This window comes from Raphanus sativus, chromosome 1 (genome assembly GCF_000801105.2).
Source record: "Raphanus sativus cultivar WK10039 chromosome 1, ASM80110v3, whole genome shotgun sequence".
Taxonomy (NCBI): Eukaryota; Viridiplantae; Streptophyta; class Magnoliopsida; order Brassicales; family Brassicaceae; genus Raphanus; species Raphanus sativus.
In genome coordinates this window covers 24,572,925-24,592,331 of record NC_079511.1, presented here as the reverse complement: position 1 = coordinate 24,592,331, position 19,407 = coordinate 24,572,925, and the positions used below count along the sequence as shown (strand labels likewise).

The window sequence follows — 19,407 nt, the reverse complement described above, 5'->3', positions numbered from 1 at the left end:
TTTGAAACATAAACAATGAGATTTATCAAAATCTAAGATTTGCTGCATTAATTGCAATAGTTGCACTTAAAAGCTACCTCTTTAGTCACTAAATTAATCCAAGAACTAATCTAATAATTTAAATCAATTGTACTCTCATCAATCCTTTCAATCTTCCAAGTTCAATCTTCCAATCCAGCTTAAACATTGAATGAGTATGAATTTTGATAAAATTTACACTGAAATACTAAAATGAAATTTATTGGAAACATAAACAATGAGATTTATCAAAATCTAAGATTTGCTGCATTAATTGCAATAGTTTCACTTAAAAGCTACCCTTTTAGTCACTAAATTAATTCAAGAACGTATTTCTTCCGTTTTATTTTAATTATCATTTTAGGTTTATGCATACTGATTATGAAAATATATGATTTTATATATTTCAAATAGAAACACAATTACCTATAAATCTAACTATATTTCAACAAATAAAAAAGATTAAACGGGAGAATCTTGTTAACTAATTTTGCATTAAAATTTTACAGTGACATTTATTTTGAAACGATAATTTTATTTTACAACGACAATTAAATTGAAACCTAAGAAGTAGTCAGAAGGGAATGTAACTTAGCATTAATTAGGTTAATTTGGGAAGTCAGTAATCATAAACAGAGTCAAATTATATCACATGGAAGATCATTAGTCGTTATATGATCCAGATATGTTCCACGTGGGTCACAGCTCACACTGTCCCTCTCATTTTTGGTCCATGTTTTATCCATCTACGTTCTTTGCTCTCTAAACATTCACATCTTCATTACGTTATCCTCTCCAATTATACTTGGGTCCACCAAACCGAACTATCTGGCCTTAAACCGACGGTTTAAGTGGTTCTGTTTTGCTTAATTTTACTAGTTCGTTGACCTGAAAATAGAACTTCAGGATTCAATGTTCAGAATCTGCAGCTTCAGAAACAATTATGGGTATTATTATCACATATCTATACGCATGATATTTTCAATCACTCATGTCGTTATTATCAACAGCTACGTGAAACAGGCAATAGCATAAAATACTATAATAAAACAATAAAAACCAATCATTAGAAACTCATGTCCAACTCACTTTATAGCTTATATTGTTAAAAGTAGTTTTTCTTTATCAATCACTAGGCGTGGATGTTTAACAATATGCTCCTATATATATACTAGGAAATGCAAAAGGTCCTTTTGTGCTTCCATTTGCAAACTAGACTCCTTCATTACCTTACATACGAAAGTCTTCAACAATGGCCGGTCTTGACTTTTCCTGTGAAGACTCCTTTAAGTTGGTGTCTTTGAAAGCTTACCTCGCCGAGTTCATCTCCACTCTACTCTTTGTTTTCGCCGGTGTTGGCTCCGCCATTGCCTTTGGTTCGTTCTCTATCTCTCAATCTGCCCCATGTGGAACCTATAGATAATTGTAACCAACCAACCAAACTGATGTGTTACATTCAACACCTCAAAACATTTGATCTGCTTTATAACTATGAGTCAATACTTAACGAACCGACGTGATAATTATATTTTTGAAATATAGGGAAGCTAACGAATAATGCGGCTCTTGATGCGCCCGGTCTAGTTGCGATTGCCGTTTGCCACGGTTTTGCTCTCTTTGTCGCGGTTTCCATCGCAGCAAACCACTCCGGTGGTCATGTGAACCCAGCCGTCACCTTTGGCCTTGTTCTTGGTGGAAAATTGAAAATCGTCACAGGAGTTTTCTACTGGGCTGCTCAGCTTCTTGGCTCCACCGTTGCTTGCTTCCTTCTCAAATTTGTCACCGGTGGTTTGGTATGTTCTATTACCATACATGATACATTTATGAAAACTTGTTTTCTCGAATATTGTTATCCATGTTCTAAACTCTAAAGAAAATGTCTTGGCCGCCACCCTCTTAGATAATGATATTCCTGTTATTTTAGATAAATAGAAATAGCTTTTTTGAACACTGATTTTTATAGTAACAAACACTTAAACATGGATAACGCAGGCGATTCCAATCCACAGCGTTGCGGCTGGAGTAGGGTCCACTGAAGGAGTAGTGATGGAGATCATAATCACATTTGCATTGGTCTAGACTGTTTACGCCACAGCCGTTGATCCCAAGAATGGCACTCTAGGAACCATCGCACCACTTGCTATCGGTCTCATCGTCGGTGCTAACATCCTCGCAGCTGGACCGTTCTCTGGTGGTTCCATGAACCCTGCTCGTTCATTTGGACCAGCTCTAGTAGCTGGTGACTTTTCAGGACATTGGGTCTATTGGGTCGGTCCACTTGTTGGTGGTGGACTCGCTGGTGTTATCTACTCCAATGCTTTTATCGCTGAGTCCAACCAAGAGACTGAGTCTGAGCGTGTTCCTCTTATATCTGCTTAAAAGATTCTTGATTCTGATTCATATTTTATCAATTTTTATTTTGGTTTTCTTTCTTCTTAATCTTGTGCTTGTTTTCTTAAAGAAAAGTTAATCTGGTGCTTGTTTGAGTTTGAATACAAGTGATTGTTTGCATATTTCTTTTCTTGTAAACCTGTATAATATATTTGATGTTTGCGAGTCAGTCCATAGAATACAAATCTACCAACAAAAACTAACCTCTAAATCTAACGTAGCATGCATCCAGCCATACACACAGTTGACACAACTATTTAAAACGATACTAGATTCTGACCCGCCCTTTAAAGGGCGGGTATTTGTTTTAATTTAATTCCCATATTTGTGTTTTTTTGTGATTATATTTTGTATTTTTTGTAATCATATTTATGTGTAAATCTTAATCAAAATATATTTTTATTAAATAACAGCAATTTAAAAAATTGATTCAGTATACACTCGGTTAGGACTGGATTGCCGGGGATTGCCGGTTGAACCCGTCAATCTGCGGGCTTTAATTTTGTTTTGGTCAAAAATATGACCCGCACAAGCCGCAAACAAATAATTTGTACCGGCACCCGTCCCATTTAATTTTGCGGTTATCCACGGGTTAAGAATAATTATTTTTTGTTTTATATTTTTTAAGAAATATAATTTTTATAAAATCTAGGCTGTAACCAATTATATCTCTGAATATTTAATTTTTTCTAAGATATATTTAATTTTCTCTCACATATCCGAACCTATAAATGTAGCTGCAAAAAATATACAAAATTCGAAATTTAGATTAGTATTATAAGGACTTCAATATATATAGACCTTTAAAATAAGAGTTTAAGTTCCACGATAGGAAGTTCGATATACAAAAAAATATGACATTCCTATTAACAATGTATAATATAGATTCTTAAATGATTTTATAAACGGTAGAACAAATCACCAACAAAAAACAATCGAGATTACAATTATAATCTGGGCTGTTGATAAATATTTTGATTTATGCTAAAATAATATATGACTAATAAAAAGCCCATTAAGATTCTGTTTTTTTTTCTGGGAACAAACAGATCAGTTTAATGATGAAGACTTTTTATTTATCTAAAAAAAAAGCAAAAATCCAGACCACCAGTAAAAGTATATCATTAAAACAATTCGGAATCTCCCTGAGAGAGTGAAGAGAGAGAAGAGAGAGAAATTCTAGATCTACTTTAGGACCGGCGGTTTGGCCGGCGCGTGTGCGTCCGTGCCACCGCCGGTTCTCTTTCTTTTCAGTTGTTAAGATCCGTATGTGCTCCTCCTTCGCCGTCCGGTCATCGTGCGCCTTGTCCGATCTCTGGCTCCGCTTCTACCCTTGTCGGTGGATCGGCTCTTGGAGTTACGACGCGCCAGGTTGAAGGGTCTCGGTGGAGAGGGAGCGTCTTTGCAAGCTCAGCGGTTGTGTCCCGGGGGACGGAGGCTTACCTAGATCCGTCGGCGTCGGGTTGTTGCGGGAGGTGGAGGCTTGCGCAGCTCCACCGTCGCCGTCTTCGGTTTCCGGGAAGGGGAGTCTCTATCGTCTCCGCCTTCGCCGGCTTTGTTCACGGAGGGTGGAAGCTCACAAAGTTCCGAACTGCCGTTTAAGAACCCGAGGTCTTTTGGGTTAAAGCTACCAGTTTTTTTGGTGTCTTGATCGGTGGTGTGCCGGGTAAGTTGGTGTTTGGGTCACGGCGGTTGGTTTCTCGGTTGACGATGAAGCTTTCCGGCATCGGTGACGAGGGTCAAAGGAAGAAAGTTTGTGGTTATCGTTTCGCATGTCCAGTGTTTGACGTGGTTCAAAGTCGGAGGTAGCCTCGAGGTATCGATGGCAACCGCTGGCGTGAAGACATGGCGGAGAAGCTCAGTTTGGTGTACGGTTTTCTTAATCAGATGAGATCTCGATTAGATCGAGGAATCTCTCTGAAGCAGAAGCAAAGCGTAGTAGAGAAAGGATGGTTGAGTCGGAGGCTCTGCGGGATTCTGAGCTCCGACGTAACGAGAGGTGGTGTTTGTGGTGACGACGGCGTATCGCAGAAGAGATTGGTCTTCTCGAGGCGGACTGGAGCGTGGTTCTGCCTGAAGTCGTCGGTTTTTTTTGGGTTGGGGCGTAGGCCCATTTAGTTGGCTGGTTTGTGGCCTTTTTATGGGCATGTGCCCTTATAATAGGTGGGCTTAGGCTGTGTATTTTTGGGTTCGGCCCATTGCATTTCTAATATAAATTCTTGACGGAAAAAAAAAAAAGTATATCATTAAAATCTTAGGGTCAAGTGGTAAGAGATGCTGGTTTTACTCTGCAGTTTTTTGGTTCGACCTGTCTGTAAAATACTTTGGTTTTTTTTTTTACTTTTCATTTATTGAATGGCATAATGGTAATTTATTGATCATCATCCCCAATCTTTCTTTAGGGGTTTGCGACTGTGCAAACCATTTTCATGGCGGCCACCAACTATAAATATGCAAATTGTTGAGTGATTTCGTCTTATTTATATCCCAAGTACATAGATTAGTTATCAAACATCTGATTTAAACACTCGAAACTCAAAAAATTGCTACTTCCGATTCGTGGCAAAATCACCACGGTTTAGCCATGTCGAGTGTCTCGCCGGCGCTTAATCTTAATCAGGTGTCTTAGCGGAGTTTTTGAACACCGGTTGTATCTATCAGTATCAAATTTTAATAGATCCGAGTGTATCTATCGGTATCAAATTTAATTAGATGGTTTAATAATGATTTAATGATATGGTTTAGTAACTTCAAAAACGATGTGTTTAAGACAGTGGCATTCAATCGTAATTATTTAGAAAAAGTCTGGGTCAAGTACAAAATGTACTTCAGTTTTAATAGAATAGATGATTATATACGAAAAATCAGTTTTACTCTTGTTAATTTGAATAGAAAGGTATTCAATCAAACATTAGGAATGATTGGTGTTGAAGTGACAAACTTCATTGGATTATTGATGTTAAACAGTTTTAAAAGAAGAATCATTATATCGTACGGCTACATAAACTGGTATTATCGGTTCATATATGGCAAACATATAGTTTAGACCGATAATGTTTGGTACCGATGTGTTGAATATATATGACCCACAACAATTTCCAAATTTTGTATATTTCTTAACAATTTCTATTGTACTTTAAAAGGTCATACCAACAATAGTATTTGCACCTAGTGAAAAGACGTTTTGGATTCACAATGTGTCTGTCCAACATAAAAATTTGGGAAGAATGAAAAAGCTCTAGCTAGGGAGGGTTTGAACCACCGACCTTCAACAGAAGCAAATAGCTAATATACCTCAGCATTGCACAATGACCATGGACATAATATCAGGACCCAAATAACCGAACCGAATTATACTCAAAAAATTAGAACCGAATATGATATATAAACAGATCCAAAATTTTGACATTTTAGAACTAAATCTGAACCTGGCACGAACCAAAATAATTTAGATATTTAAAACTATATGAATCATATACGTAAATATATTAAAAACTAAAATACGCAAAAATATACAAAATTTTCTATAATACATAAAACATCCAAAAATGTTTGAAACACCAAAACATCTGGTTTTCTATCCAAATACTCAACATAAACTAATTTTATGTTAATTTAGATATTTAGCATACAACACTATTCAGATTTATATGTTATGCATTATTTTTGAATTTTGGGACTTTAAAGTATATTTGGATTTTAAAAAAAAATTGTTTACACTATTTAAATGGATATCTGAACTAAACCCACAAAAATTCCAACCAAACCGAATCAATTTTTTTTTGGATTAACTTGGGATATCTGACGCCCATGGAGAAACCCATAATAATCTCCAAAGGTACAGTCTACAGACATTCTCTCCGGGTATTCAAATGGACTCTAAAGCATAAGCTCATATCCGTGTAAAGTGATCAGGATAATTGTGACTTAGTTTCGCGTATCCCAAAAATTCAAAACACGAATATACCTGAACCATTCCTAAATCAAAACATAACTTCTTCTTGTTCGCATGATTTCTCTTGTTGATCGTGTATACCAAACAACCACAACTGAATCTAATGTAGCACTACAACAACCTGAAAGGTATCTAGTTATATGGCACACGTCAGTTGATGATGCATTCTGCAACAAAACACATACACTGGTTATTGGTTCATATAATAATAGTATTGGACCGGTAACGTTAACGGATAACCTGAATATATATGCAGCATGAAATTTTGGAAAGAATAAAAAACATACTACTAGTATTATTTTTGCCATTTATATATGAACCAACAACCAGTGGATGCTTTTTTTTTTTGCAAAATTCATCATCAAAATCTGGGCTGGTAATGTTGTACGGATGACCTGAATATTTATGCAGCATTAAATTTGGGAAAGAATTAAAAAAAGCATGAAATTTGGGAAAGAATCAAAAATAACGCTACAGGGAGGTATCGAACCTCCGACCTTATGGTTAACAGCCACACGCTCTAACCACTGAGCTACTAGAGCTTGTTGACTAATCTTTATTTAAAAACAAATATAAACATCATGCAATTTGGGAAAGAAATAAAAATAAAACGCTCCAGGAAGGTATCGAACCTCCGACCTTGTGGTTAACAGCCACACGCTCTAGCGACTGAGCTACCAGAGCTTATTGACATATTTCATATTAATAACTATATAAATCCTAAGTATTAACTCTTTTGACTTGGCCGCCTAAACCCTATTTGCGGAGTAGAGAAGAACTCTCAAGTTCTTCTTCAGAGAGATGATATTAAACAGAAGCCTACGACTTATCCCCCTCCTCCTCTCTCGTCCTCTAAAGTCGTCTCCTTTCCGTCTCCCTCTCAGACTCAGACCCTTCTCTTCTGCTTCGTCACCAATGAAGAAGAACGGTTCTTCAAAGTCTTCTCCTTTCGAGTTCAACAAGAGAAGAGCTGATGGGTTTGACGAAACAGGCAAGGCCAAGAAGAACCTCGAACGAAAAACACGCAAGCTTAATCCCAACACTACTGCTTACGCACAGGTTAACATTACAGTGAAAAAATAAATTGTGTAAATTTTAAAAATTAATCCTTTTTTTTGTTGATATACAAAGTTAGGTCCTTGGAACGGGAATGGATACGCAAGATACATCCTCCTCTGTTCTACTCTTCTTTGATAAACAAAGATTCATCTTTAATGCTGGAGAGGTAAGACTACTCTGTTTCACAGATGTTTTGTTCTGTTATGATTCTTGCTCTCTTACTTGTTTAGTTTTATTGTTATATATTCAGGGCTTGCAACGTTTCTGTACACAGAACATAAGATCAAACTATCAAAGGTAAAAGTTTCACTAAGACTCCTCTGTTTCTCTCTGTGTGTTGTTGTAATCGTCACTTTCGTTTGAAATTTGGTTACGATAAAAACTATATGGTTGGGAAAAAATCCGAATCCAAATATCTGAACCAAATCTAATCCAGAAAATAGTACAGAACTTTAATTAAACTGGTTAGATATCTAAACATGTTTAAAATTTTGGTATCTAAAAAACTGGAACCGAACCCGATCAGGATCAAAATACTTATGGTATCCGAGTATATTCGAACTAGATTTATATACTTAAATATATTATTTTAAAAAAAATTTAATATCTAAAAGAAATATACAAAATACTTAAGATGCTTTTAAATTATCCAAAATACTTAGAAATATATAAAAATAGTAAAAATTATATATTTAAAATAACTAAACATTACTCAAAATACCAAAAATACTGAAAATATCTATTCATTTTCTATCCAAATATAAGTTAAACCAATTTTTATGTTAAGTTTAAGTATTTTGGTATACATTATTCATATTTATATGTAACATATTATTTTTATTTTTGTGTTTTGAGAAATTTAAAGTATATATGAACTTTAAGTTTTTAAAAAATTAAATGGGTTATCTGAATCTAAGCCCAAACCGAACATATAAAAATCGAACCAAATTTGCAAAGATCCAAACTGAACCTAACTAAACCAAATGATACCTATCCGCATGTCATCTCTAATTAAATGTAAAAAAGTTATTGATAACAAAATATATATTATTTATAATATTTAGATATAACATATTTAAAAAAAAAAAAGTTTACTCAGCGTAAGGCGCGGATTAGTTGGTTCATATAATGATAGTATTGGACCGATAATGTTAACGGATGACCTGAATATATATGCAGCATGCAATTTTGGGAAGAATAAAAAACATACTACTAGTATTTTTTTGCCATTTATATATGAACCAAAAACCAGTGGATGCTTCTTTTTGCAAAATGCATCAAGAAAAATTGGGCATGTAATATTGTACGGATGACCTGAATATTTATGCAGCATTAAATTTGGGAAAGAAAAAAAAAAGCATGAAATATGGGAAAGAACGAAAAAAAACGCTCCAGGGAGGTATCGAACCTCCGACCTTGTGGTTAACAGCCACACGCTCTAGCCACTGAGCTACTAGAGCTTGTTGACTTACTTCATATTAATATCTATATAAATCCTAAGTATTAACTCTTTTGACTTGGCCGCCTAAACCCTATTTGCGGAGTAGAGAAGAACTCTCAAGTTCTTCTTCAGAGATGATATTAAACAGAAGCCTACGACTTCTCCCCCTCCTCCTCCTCTCTCGTCCTCTAAAGTCGTCTCCTTTCCTTCTCCCTCTCAGACTCAGACCCTTCTCCTCTGCTTCGTCTCCAATGAAGAAGAACGGTTCTTCAAAGTCTTCTCCTTTCGAGTTCAACAAGAGAAGAGCTGATGGGTTTGACGAAACAGGCAAGGCCAAGAAGAATCTCGAGCGAAAAACACGCAAGCTTAATCCCAACACTACTGCTTACGCACAGGTTAACATTACAGTAAAAAAATAAATTGTGTAAATTTTAAAAATTAATCCTTTTTTTTATATATATACAAAGTTAGGTCCTTGGAACTGGAATGGATACGCAAGATACATCCTCTTCTGTTCTACTCTTCTTTGATAAACAAAGATTCATATTTAATGCTGGAGAGGTAAGTCTATGTTTTCCACAGATGTTTTGGTTCTGTAATGGTTCTTGATCTCTTACTTGTTTAGTTTCATTGTTATATATTCAGGGCTTGCAACGTTTCTGTACAGAACATAAGATCAAACTATCAAAGGTAAGAGTCCGTTAGACTCCTCTGTTTCTCTCTGTTTGTGTGTTGTAATGAGATGAGTTTGGATTTTTACAGATAGATCATGTGTTTTTGTCTCGTGTCTGCTCAGAGACTGCTGGTGGACTTCCAGGTTTGTTCTTGCTTAAGTTGCTTGAGCTTTTTATGGTATTAGATCTTGAAATATCTCTTGTTTTGAATTTCAATAGGTCTTTTACTAACACTTGCTGGTATCGGTGAAGAAGGCCTTTCGGTGAGTATTCTTCTCAAGTCTTGTTTGCAATGTTAAAAAAAAACCACTAGGCGCGGTAACTAGGTCATTTTTAGGGGATTATTGATTAGGCAGGTGTCTTTAACACTGCTTGTGTGTGATTCTTTGCGTATGATGTTGCTGAAATTTCTCATTGTTATTGTTACATTAGGTGAATGTATGGGGTCCTTCAGATCTGAAGTTACTTGTTGATGCAATGAAGTGTTTTATTCCACGTGCGGCTATGGTTCACACACGGAGTTTTGGTCCCTCTAGTACACCTGATCTTCCTACTGTTCTCGTGGATGATGAAGTCGTGAAAATATCCGCCATTACCTTAGAACCACCTCGCTCTGAAGAATCTTGTAGCAAATCCGGTGAGATCTCAGTTGTATATGTGTGTGAGTTAGCTGAGATAATGGGCAAGTTTGACTTGGAGAAGGCCAAGAAAGTCTTTGGTGTAAGGCCTGGTCCAAAATATAGTAAACTTCAGTGCGGAGAGTCAGTGAGATCAGACGAAAAGGATATTACGGTATGTTATTGGTTTGATTCAATTAGTATTTTTTTTGTCTTCAGTAGAGTTATAATATAATACTATGTTCATGCTTTGATCTTTAAGGTTTATCCGAGTGATGTGATGGGACCTTCAGTTCCTGGTCCCATTGTTCTCCTTGTGGACTGTCCAACTGAGTCACACGTTGCACAACTCTTATCAGCTAAGTCCTTGGAGAGATACTGTTCTGGCGATGGAGGGAAGTTGGTGAACTGTCTTATACATCTAAGTCCATCTTCGGTAACTAGTAGTCCTACTTATCAAAGCTGGATGGAGAGGTTTCACTCGGCTCAGCACATTCTTGCTGGACACCAAAGGTTCCTAACTCGCTCCTCTTCTTTGTTTCTCATCAGAAACTGTTTAGTTAATTTGCTTGGTTAGAGCTCATGTATTTGGTTTGGTGTGTTCAGGAAGAACATGGAGTTTCCAATTCTGAAAGCAAGTTCAAGAATCGCTGCAAGACTTAACTACTTATGCCCACAGTTCTTTCCTGCTCCTGGCTTTTGGCCTCCTCAACATGTTAATAACTCAATACTTGATTCCACCCTTTCAGACCAGGTTGCTCAATACTTCTCTCATACATTTTTTTATGCAATGTTGAAATAAGTTTGATGTGTACTAGGATTTGATGTTGTCTATTCATGTTGTAACAGGATTCAAATCTTGGTAAAAGTATATCTGCTGAAAATCTCCTCAAGGTATCAACACTCTCGGACACTTTAGCTTCAAAATCTTAGAAGTTGGAAGTCTCTTTATAGACCAACACTGTTGAATTTTTTTTCTTTTATTGTGGGCAGTTCACTTTGCGTCCTTATGCTCATCTTGGGATGGATAGATCTTGCATCCCTCCTGAACTGACATCCTCACAAGTACTAGATGAGCTGCTTTCAGAAATTCCTGAGATTGAAGAAAAAACCGAAGAAATCAAGCAGTTGTGGAATAGACCAAACGACATGACAGAGAGCAACACTGTTGTTCCAAGCTGTCTTGAAAACATTAGGCGAGACGACATGGAGATTGTTCTTCTAGGCACTGGCTCTTCTCAGCCTTCAAAATACCGAAACGTCAGTGCCATTTACATTGACCTATTCTCTAAAGGTAGTCTTCTCCTAGACTGTGGGGAAGGAACCTTGGGGCAGCTCAAAAGAAGATACGGTCTAGATGGAGCTGATGAGGCTGTTAGAAAACTGAGATGCATATGGATCTCTCACATCCACGCTGACCATCACGCCGGTCTTGCGAGAATCTTAGCTCTCAGATGCAAGCTTCTGAAAGGAGTGACTCATGAGCCTGCTATTGTGGTTGGACCGAGGTCGCTTAAACACTTTCTTGATGCGTATCAAAGACTGGAGGAGTTGGATATGGAGTTTCTTGATTGTAGAAGCACCACAAAGACTTCTTGGGCTTCTTTAGAAGGCAGCAGCAATGCAGAGAGTTCTTTGTTTAGTAAAGGGAGTCCTATGCAGAGTGTCTTCAAAACTCCTATGACGGATCTGCCATGTTTAAAGAATCTGAAGAAGGTTCTTGGAGAAGTCGGTGTGGAGGATTTGATTAGTTTCCCTGTTGTTCATTGCCCTCAAGCCTTTGGTGTCGTTGTAAAAGCAGCGGAGAGATTGAACAGCGTTGGAAAACGTATCCCTGGATGGAAGATGGTTTACTCAGGCGACACAAGACCTTGTCCTGAGATTGTGGAAGCATCACAAGATGCAACAGTTCTTATACACGAGGTAAAAAAGTTATTTGAACTTTGATGTTTCTTTACATATTTTTAACGTTCTTGTCATTCTTCTTACAGGCAACGTTTGAAGATGATTTGATAGATGAAGCGTTGGCAAAGAATCACAGCACGACCAAAGAAGCAATAGATATGGGATCATCTGCAGGTGTGTATAGGATTGTTCTGACGCATTTTAGCCAGAGATATCCAAAGATTCCTGTGATTGACGAGTCACATATGCATAACACTTGCATCGCCTTTGATTTGATGAGCATAAACGTGGCGGATCTGCAAGTGCTTCCTGAGGTTTTACCATATTTCAAGACGCTGTTTAAAGATGAGATGATTGAGGAGGATGGTGATGATGTCGCCGTGGATGAGCTAAAGGAAAACGCTTTGTGATAATTATTCATCAAAGAGTGCAATAGGTTAACTCTCTTTACTTCTTGTTAGTTTGTTCAATTGTTTGAGTTTTGTAGGATTAAAACATTGTTGTTGTCTTGGTCTTGGAAGAAAAGCAAGATGTACACAAGTTTTGAAAATGTTTTGTGTTATAGTTTTTTACTTTACTTGCATTTAGTATAACAAAATAATTCACTATGAATCTTGTTTGAATTGGGATTTTGAAACAAGAGAATGTAGGAAACTATGTTAACATTCTCATTAGAAATGTTGTAACTCTACTAGTTAACTTTTGCATCTATACAAGAAAGTATACCTTTATTTCTCTATATAATACCCAAAAGAGAGAAAACCAAGAAACAAAACTATAAGATATAAAAGAGAGAGAGAGATGTAGTTGATGTAGGCAGAGAAGGTTGTGAGGATAGAACAATGCAGTTGCTAGTTGCTGAGGAAGAAGAAACTTTGTTTCTATGTCCGTGTGTGTGAACTTTTGCCCTTTCTAGGAAGATAAAAGAGAGAGGCAACACTGTATATGTGGCTCTGTGTCTGAATGCTATCGTGGATGCTGTATTATCACTAGAACTGAATCTTTGTGCCTTTCATAGTTTGAATGCGGCATTGGCTGCAAACACAGACACATAAAGCTCAAGCTTGATGATGATTCAAATGGGGACAAGAGTCACAGGCTGTGTAGTGACTTACCACTCCAATGTTCCATTCATGACTTCTGAATTCTTTAAATGTTTTTGCATCCATTTCCTGTATATTCAGCAAAAGCAAATATTAGCTTTTGAGGTTTTATCTAATCCAAAAAAGTTTAGAGATCTGTGACACTTACCATGCTGTAAATTGGAGGAATGATTGTATGATCTTTGGGTTTTAGCGTAGGCATGACCGAGAACCGTGGTGCCATGTCCTGAGACCTGAAAGTCCAGCTGCCAAGTTTGGACCCATTGTTTTAGTCCTTCTTGACCAAACCAAGAACAGAGAAATGCACTGAGATTATAACTTACCCAATATAGAGAAAAATGCAAAACTGAGCCCACTCTCGAATCAGTAGCCTGAGCCAATAGTTCTGCGAGGAGTTATCCATGTTCATATAGATCTGCCAAAACACAAGCTTGAGTGTGAGTATAAAACAATGAAGCAGCATATCCAAAACATGCTCATACCACAGTTTCTGCCATTGCTACTATCTGCATAGCTCCTTGGAACTTTCTGAACACACACACAAAGTTGAATGAAACTCTTAGTTAGCGGTTCATCTACTTCAATCTACCACACAAAAAAAAAACAAGTGTACTAAGCAACAGAAGAACTTACTTGAACATGATGTATTTAGCATATACAGCATCATGCATAGCTTGAACATTCTCATCCTCAATGAAACTCAGCTGTTCTCGTAACACAGATAAGTTTTGTGATATATGGTGGAAAATGACATAGAATGAGATCATGTAGTTAAGTATCAGAAGCACCTGGAGAAACAGAGAAAAAAAGATTGGTTCATCTGGTAAGTAAGTAAGTAAAACAGTGACAAGGGTTAAAAAAAAAAACTCACTGCGAAATAAGGAACAGAAGCTCTGTATCCGACGAGAGTCAAGTAAAAGACACAACCAAGTGAAGCTGTGGTTCTACGTTCCGTCAACGAGAGCCTTTCACATGTGATGCAATAACCGTGAGAGATAAGTAAAAAAGACACAAATGAAGCCGTCTGAAACAGAACACCAGTCACATATACACCAAAAGACATCCAGAGAGAGCATATTTGGTGATGAAAACATGAATGCCTGCCCCCACCCAATAGAAAAAAAAACAGTTCAACCAATTAATATAAAGTTTCTCAAATTAATGGTAAACAATAACTGCTTAAAGAGAGAGGGACTTACCAAAAGAGGAAAGATAGAGTTAGCTGTAATGCTTTGATCAGAGGAACTGAAGCAAGAATCCATTGTAAACTATTTGTCTGTTCTAAAACAAAGACAGAACACATAATAATAATCAAAACCAAACCAAACCAAACCAAACTGTGTTTCTTCAATCTTGAAATCAAGAAAAGGTAGAGATGATAATGGACCTGAAAATTGCGGTTCTTGAAAGTGTTAACGGTCCAAGAACAAGCGGAGAGAGACCAGATCGATAGAAAAGTCAAGTAGAGAATAGGGAGATGACGATATGAATCATCGACGCCATTGATGCCGTGAGATTCTTCCATATAGAGAAAGAATGAAAGCTTTTAATCTCTCTCGCTGAAGAACGAGAAAAACCTTTTAAATGAAAATTCTGTTTTTGATTTTTTTTTTTTCTTTTTGCAAAGCTTTCACACATTTGTGTTGGGGTTCTTAATTTCTATATATGAATATGAATCTCTTCATTGTTGACACTTGTCTTTTCATTAATTTTTTTTGGATAAACTAATTAAATTATTAATATTTTTAATCGAGAGTTAACTGCCGTTAGATTGATTCCACTAATGTCGAAAAAAGAAAGATTAATTCCACTAATCTCTCCAACCAATTATATTCAATTTCGTTCCATGTATTAAAACTGCAACTATTTAGTTTTCCTGTATTTAAAACTTTTTATACGCGGATTTTGTATTATAAGTTATCACTAGATTTTGACCCGCATTTTGAAAACGCGGGATATTTTCATTAACAATATTCACATTTTTTGCTAATTTGAAATAAATTTTTCTATTTAAAATATTTTTCCATTTAAATAGCAGTTTTATATCTGATCCGGACCAATGGTCGAACCGCTAAATCCAGTGATCTGACATGTAATAATGTTTGAATTTTAGAAGTTACCAGATAAAATAGACAAAAAACCCCTTAAACCCCAAAATAATTGATTGAACCAATCAGTGACCAATATGAAATCCAATTTAATTTAATATATTGGTATAAAATATAATATAATTTTATTTATTTCACTAAATAACGATACCAGTTATTGAAATGTATATAATCCATAATACAATATATATAAATAAAATTAGTTTAAATTTTATCTATGTTTTAATAATATAGATTCTCAAAAACAGATTTGTACAATTTGTTAAGAATTGATTATAGAAAGTAGAGTGGCGCAAATATTTAGGATACATAATTCACGATTAAACAAATATTTTCGATGTGTATTATTAAAATTTTAAACAAAACACAAAATATTTTTCTACAATATATATAGTTATGAAATATTTTGGTAAAACATTTTAATACACAAAATGAAAAGTTAATAAGAATCATAAAGGGATACATGATTATGAAAATTATGTTGCATTAATGACTCAATATTTGTTAGTCAATATTAATAGGGGTGCAAAATAGTTTCCAAAAATATTTTTTTTGGAATATTCTTTTGATTAATTTAAATTAAAAATAGTGACATTAATATTGTTAGGCATAAATATAGCAATGGCATACCATTGTAATTAACTTCAAAAACTAAAGGCAAATACCTATTAGGTATTTTGCTTTAATAGTATAGATTTTTATCACATGTTTTTTTCATAAAAACTAATATTGAAAATATTAAACATTTATTTTGTTGACTTTTAGCCAATTTCTTTTGATAAAGCTTTTTAGCCAACTATGTTAATATGTAATATGTTTCACTCCAATAATGTCAAAAAGAAATTAATTCTACCAATATCCCCCCTTCACTAAGTATTCAGTTTAGTTTCGTGTAAATTTTAATTGCGAGTTTTTCGTTTTATTTCAAATGTATAAATTTTATATCACAAAATAATCTGAAACTAATAGTATTCTTTTATATAATATTTTTTTTAACAATCATGATCTACACCTAGTGATCATTCACTAGTGATCATTCACTAGAGTTAAACCGAGAAATCCGCCGAAGACATTCAGAAAGATCACATTTTCATTTAATTTTAATCAACGGTGACCGAAATTCAAATCTAGATGGTGGAATTCACCGGTGAACCTTTATCACATGTTTTTAATAGAAAATAAAATAAAAACATGATTTTAAATTGATTTACACATTTATTTGATTTATTTTAGCCAAATTTATTAAGTTATTAGAACAATGATAATATGTAGGTCAGTAGGTGAAACAGTTTTCTTTTCAAAATTTTGATACGAAATAATAATAAAACTGTATTTTATGGTTTGCGTAGACGAAAATTTCGGGGAGCATAAAAAGAAGGTGGAGGAGAGAGCAGACATGCGAACAAAATGGCCATCCAACTAACCCACTCTTTGTCGTTGAGTTTTGATCACCAAAACCTTTTGTTTTTCCTGTTTTTATTTTATTTTATTAATTGTATTTCTTTATGCAATTTTTGTTGACCGGTTCTTTAATTTCGTGGTGCAGTTTATATCAATCATATGTGGATATTTTATATTTTATTTAAGATAAAACAGGAACGTGGACGAGACTACTCAGCAAATTAGGTCAAAACTTCAAATATGGTGGGAAAATTAAAAAATATAAATAAAAACCTTTGGTTCATATATTTGAACAAGTGTTGCAAGAAAATAATAGTAGTAATGTACAGAGAGAAAGATTCACCTAGGGAAATATGCAAGCATGTCACTAGTTTTTTTTTTAGCATGTCACTAGTTGTATTATAAGTCATCGTTATCCATTCTAGCAAATATTATTTGAGTTTACAATTCTCATGTTAGTCTTGAGAGCACTACGTTATGTCGACTAAATAATGCCTTCGACGGCAGAGGAAACATCATCGTCGTTTTGAACGTAGTAATGGCGTGGTGAAGGTTTAACTCTGTTTTTGGTTGGTTTAACTCTCTGTGACTCTGCTTATATATATTTTGGTTTAGTTACTTGTTCAGTTGTTTGACACATACAGACATACTGTTACAGCTCCGTTATTGCTTATCGCCTTCTTTGCATTAGATCGGTTCAGCGTAGAAACATACGTAGAGGAACTAAAAAAAACTTATTGTGATCAGTTCTTAAAGAGACAAACGTAACAAGGATTAGTAATAAAGAAACTTGATACACTTTAGAACAACAATATATCATACGATAGACATCTCTTCCCCTTTTCTCTCTTCCATCTCTAGCCACAAGTTTTCAACTCTCAGTCACTGCTCCGGTGTCCGGAGGCCTTGACTCCGGTCTCGGCTCGCGTTAGCTCCGGCGCCGGAGGCTCTCTCTTTCCCTTTGCCTCTGTTTTTCGTTTTGCTTCTCTTCCTCTCTTCTCCTTGTCCGTCGACATGTTTGAGGCCCTGGTTTCTATCTTACTCCAGAACCCTAGAGCTTCCCGGAGAGTGATAGATCCGGTAAGTACGATTGGTTTCTGGTGTCTCGACGAGCCGGCGAGGGTTGAGCAGTGAAAGGAGTCGGCTTTTAGGGTGAGGCTAGGTTAGATCTCGTTTTCTCTTTGTAGATCTGGTCATCGTCTCGGCGGTTGGTGGCGCGTGAGGGGTTTTGTCGGACTCTCTCCTCTGCTCTTCATTTTCTGCATCTCGTGTATCGTTTGGAGCGGTTTGTCGGACCTCAGTTGGACGAAACTTGGTGTCTTGATTCGTTCTTCGGTTTAGTCGGCTCTCAATAGAGACATCAGTTCAGGCTGGTGGTGCGTGCTTAGCCAGCTTTGTGGTCGTGTGGCTGCGGTTTGTCTGAGATTCAGCGTATGAGGATTCAAGCCGTCGGTTGCTCTGTCGTCTATGGCGGATTCAGCTTCGTCTTTGGAGGTCTCTCTCTATTTGTCTGGATTCTCCTTTTGCAAGGTTGTTGTGACTGAGTCTTGTGACTCGTCTTCTCCGTGTCCGCTTAGTCGTCTCTGTCTCGTCTCTCCAACGTGGCGTAACGGCTCAGCTCTAAGAAGACCGGGTTGGGTTCTCTTACTCGGGCTAGGGCGTCGGTTTCAGAGTTTTGATTTGGTCAGTTGAGGCTCAACCGACGAGGAGACCTAGTGGGATGTTAGCTTTCGCGATGCTCTGTTGGCCATTTGGCTTATTGAGCAGGTTAATGTTTCGATTCTTTTGCAGGACACAGAGCTTCGTTCCTTGGTGGTGCTTCGCCGCATCCTGTTTTCTTGGGTTGTTCGATGCTGTGTGGTTCTCACTTTCGCATTTGATTCAATCTTGACGGTGGATTCTTGTGGTGCAGAGCTTGCTGTGTGGTATGCTCCTTCTCCATTTTATCTATCCGGTTTGTGCTTAATGATCAATGGAGAACTCAAGCTCCAAGAAGCCGTCTAACACCAGCTACTCCGGAGATGCCGTGTGAGTTCCGGTAACCGAAGAAATGAGGTGAACGCCACCCTCTTGCGGATCACATCGAAGGCTGAGAACGGTGTTGGATAGTTTAAGAATTTAGAAACCGGCTAGTGGAATGTGCCGGACTGGTGGTTTGAGCGAAGCTAGCCGGTGTATTTTGACTTAAACCATTTTGGTGAAAACGAGCTTGTAATCAAAATTGAATGCCCGTTTTCGGGAAGATAAATAAATAAATATATATTTAAAAAAAAAAAAAAAAAAAAAAAAAAAAAAAAAAAAAACTTGATACACTTTTCTTTGACCATATGTAGAGACAGTGATTCACTACTCTTTTATCAATGTTTCTTGTTTGTTTGTTTGACACTGAGTCTAAGCGTGAGTAGATTATTTAAGCATTTACGCGAGAGAGTGGGCTGCTTGAGACTGACTTGCCTTCAATAGGAGCTGTGATATTATTTCCTAGACACTGAAAAATTATTTCTTTTTCCAAATCTGACACGAATCTTGAGAAACAAGAGAAGCTGAATCTTGTGGTTGTCTCCCTGATTAGGGAGAAGTACGTATGAGCAGTAAGCAATGATAACTCAGGCAAAGAAACAATGGCTAAGCACACCAAGCCAAACTTCAATTAGACCAATGTGACAAATTCAAAATCATTATATTCATTCCTAAGTCCACCAAAAGGGTTCCTAAAGGAAAAATGGCTAATACCA

The 19,407-nt window shown here is 36.4% G+C and overlaps 3 protein-coding genes and 3 non-coding genes across 9 annotated transcripts; 2 read left to right on the top strand and 4 right to left on the bottom strand.

Moving 5' to 3' along the window:
* Positions 1-1,074: 1,074 nt before the first annotated feature.
* On the top strand, positions 1,075-2,583 carry LOC108853687 (aquaporin TIP2-1). Its single transcript, XM_018627107.2, is given in 3 exon segments — positions 1,075-1,394; positions 1,561-1,811; positions 2,011-2,583. Coding segments are annotated over 3 exon segments (762 nt in total). The 5' UTR covers positions 1,075-1,270; the 3' UTR covers positions 2,398-2,583.
* Positions 2,584-6,833: 4,250 nt separating this feature from the next.
* Positions 6,834-6,906, bottom strand: TRNAN-GUU (transfer RNA asparagine (anticodon GUU)). Its single transcript has one exon. It is a non-coding gene; the product is annotated as a tRNA-Asn (tRNA).
* Positions 6,907-6,975: 69 nt separating this feature from the next.
* Positions 6,976-7,048, bottom strand: TRNAN-GUU (transfer RNA asparagine (anticodon GUU)). The gene has a single exon. It is a non-coding gene; the product is annotated as a tRNA-Asn (tRNA).
* Positions 7,049-7,141: 93 nt separating this feature from the next.
* LOC108811813 (tRNase Z TRZ3, mitochondrial) lies at positions 7,142-12,791 on the top strand. Of its 4 annotated transcripts, none has more exons than XM_056988642.1 (11): positions 7,142-7,423; positions 7,500-7,589; positions 9,510-9,554; positions 9,627-9,681; positions 9,758-9,801; positions 9,971-10,330; positions 10,418-10,668; positions 10,762-10,909; positions 11,005-11,049; positions 11,149-12,078; positions 12,147-12,791. In XM_056988642.1, exons 1-11 carry the CDS (start codon positions 7,166-7,168, stop codon positions 12,468-12,470), a joined length of 2,550 nt encoding a protein of 849 aa, XP_056844622.1. In that variant the 5' UTR covers positions 7,142-7,165; the 3' UTR covers positions 12,471-12,791. The 4 variants fall into 4 exon arrangements, with proteins under 4 accessions (XP_056844622.1, XP_056844626.1, XP_018439412.2 ...); XM_056988646.1 differs by having other exon boundaries at positions 7,143-7,423; positions 7,496-7,589; XM_018583910.2 differs by lacking the exons at positions 7,142-7,423; positions 7,500-7,589 and adding exons at positions 8,866-9,259; positions 9,336-9,425.
* TRNAN-GUU (transfer RNA asparagine (anticodon GUU)) lies at positions 8,811-8,883 on the bottom strand. The gene has a single exon. It is a non-coding gene; the product is annotated as a tRNA-Asn (tRNA).
* LOC108811826 (uncharacterized) lies at positions 12,706-14,805 on the bottom strand. Its single transcript, XM_018583929.2, has 9 exons — positions 14,551-14,805; positions 14,363-14,439; positions 14,035-14,263; positions 13,797-13,951; positions 13,646-13,691; positions 13,487-13,578; positions 13,312-13,408; positions 13,176-13,232; positions 12,706-13,095 (listed from the first exon to the last, which is right to left on the bottom strand). The coding sequence occupies exons 1-9, from the start codon at positions 14,686-14,688 to the stop codon at positions 13,027-13,029; spliced, it is 960 nt and encodes a 319-aa protein (XP_018439431.1). The 5' UTR covers positions 14,689-14,805; the 3' UTR covers positions 12,706-13,026.
* Positions 14,806-19,407: the final 4,602 nt, after the last annotated feature.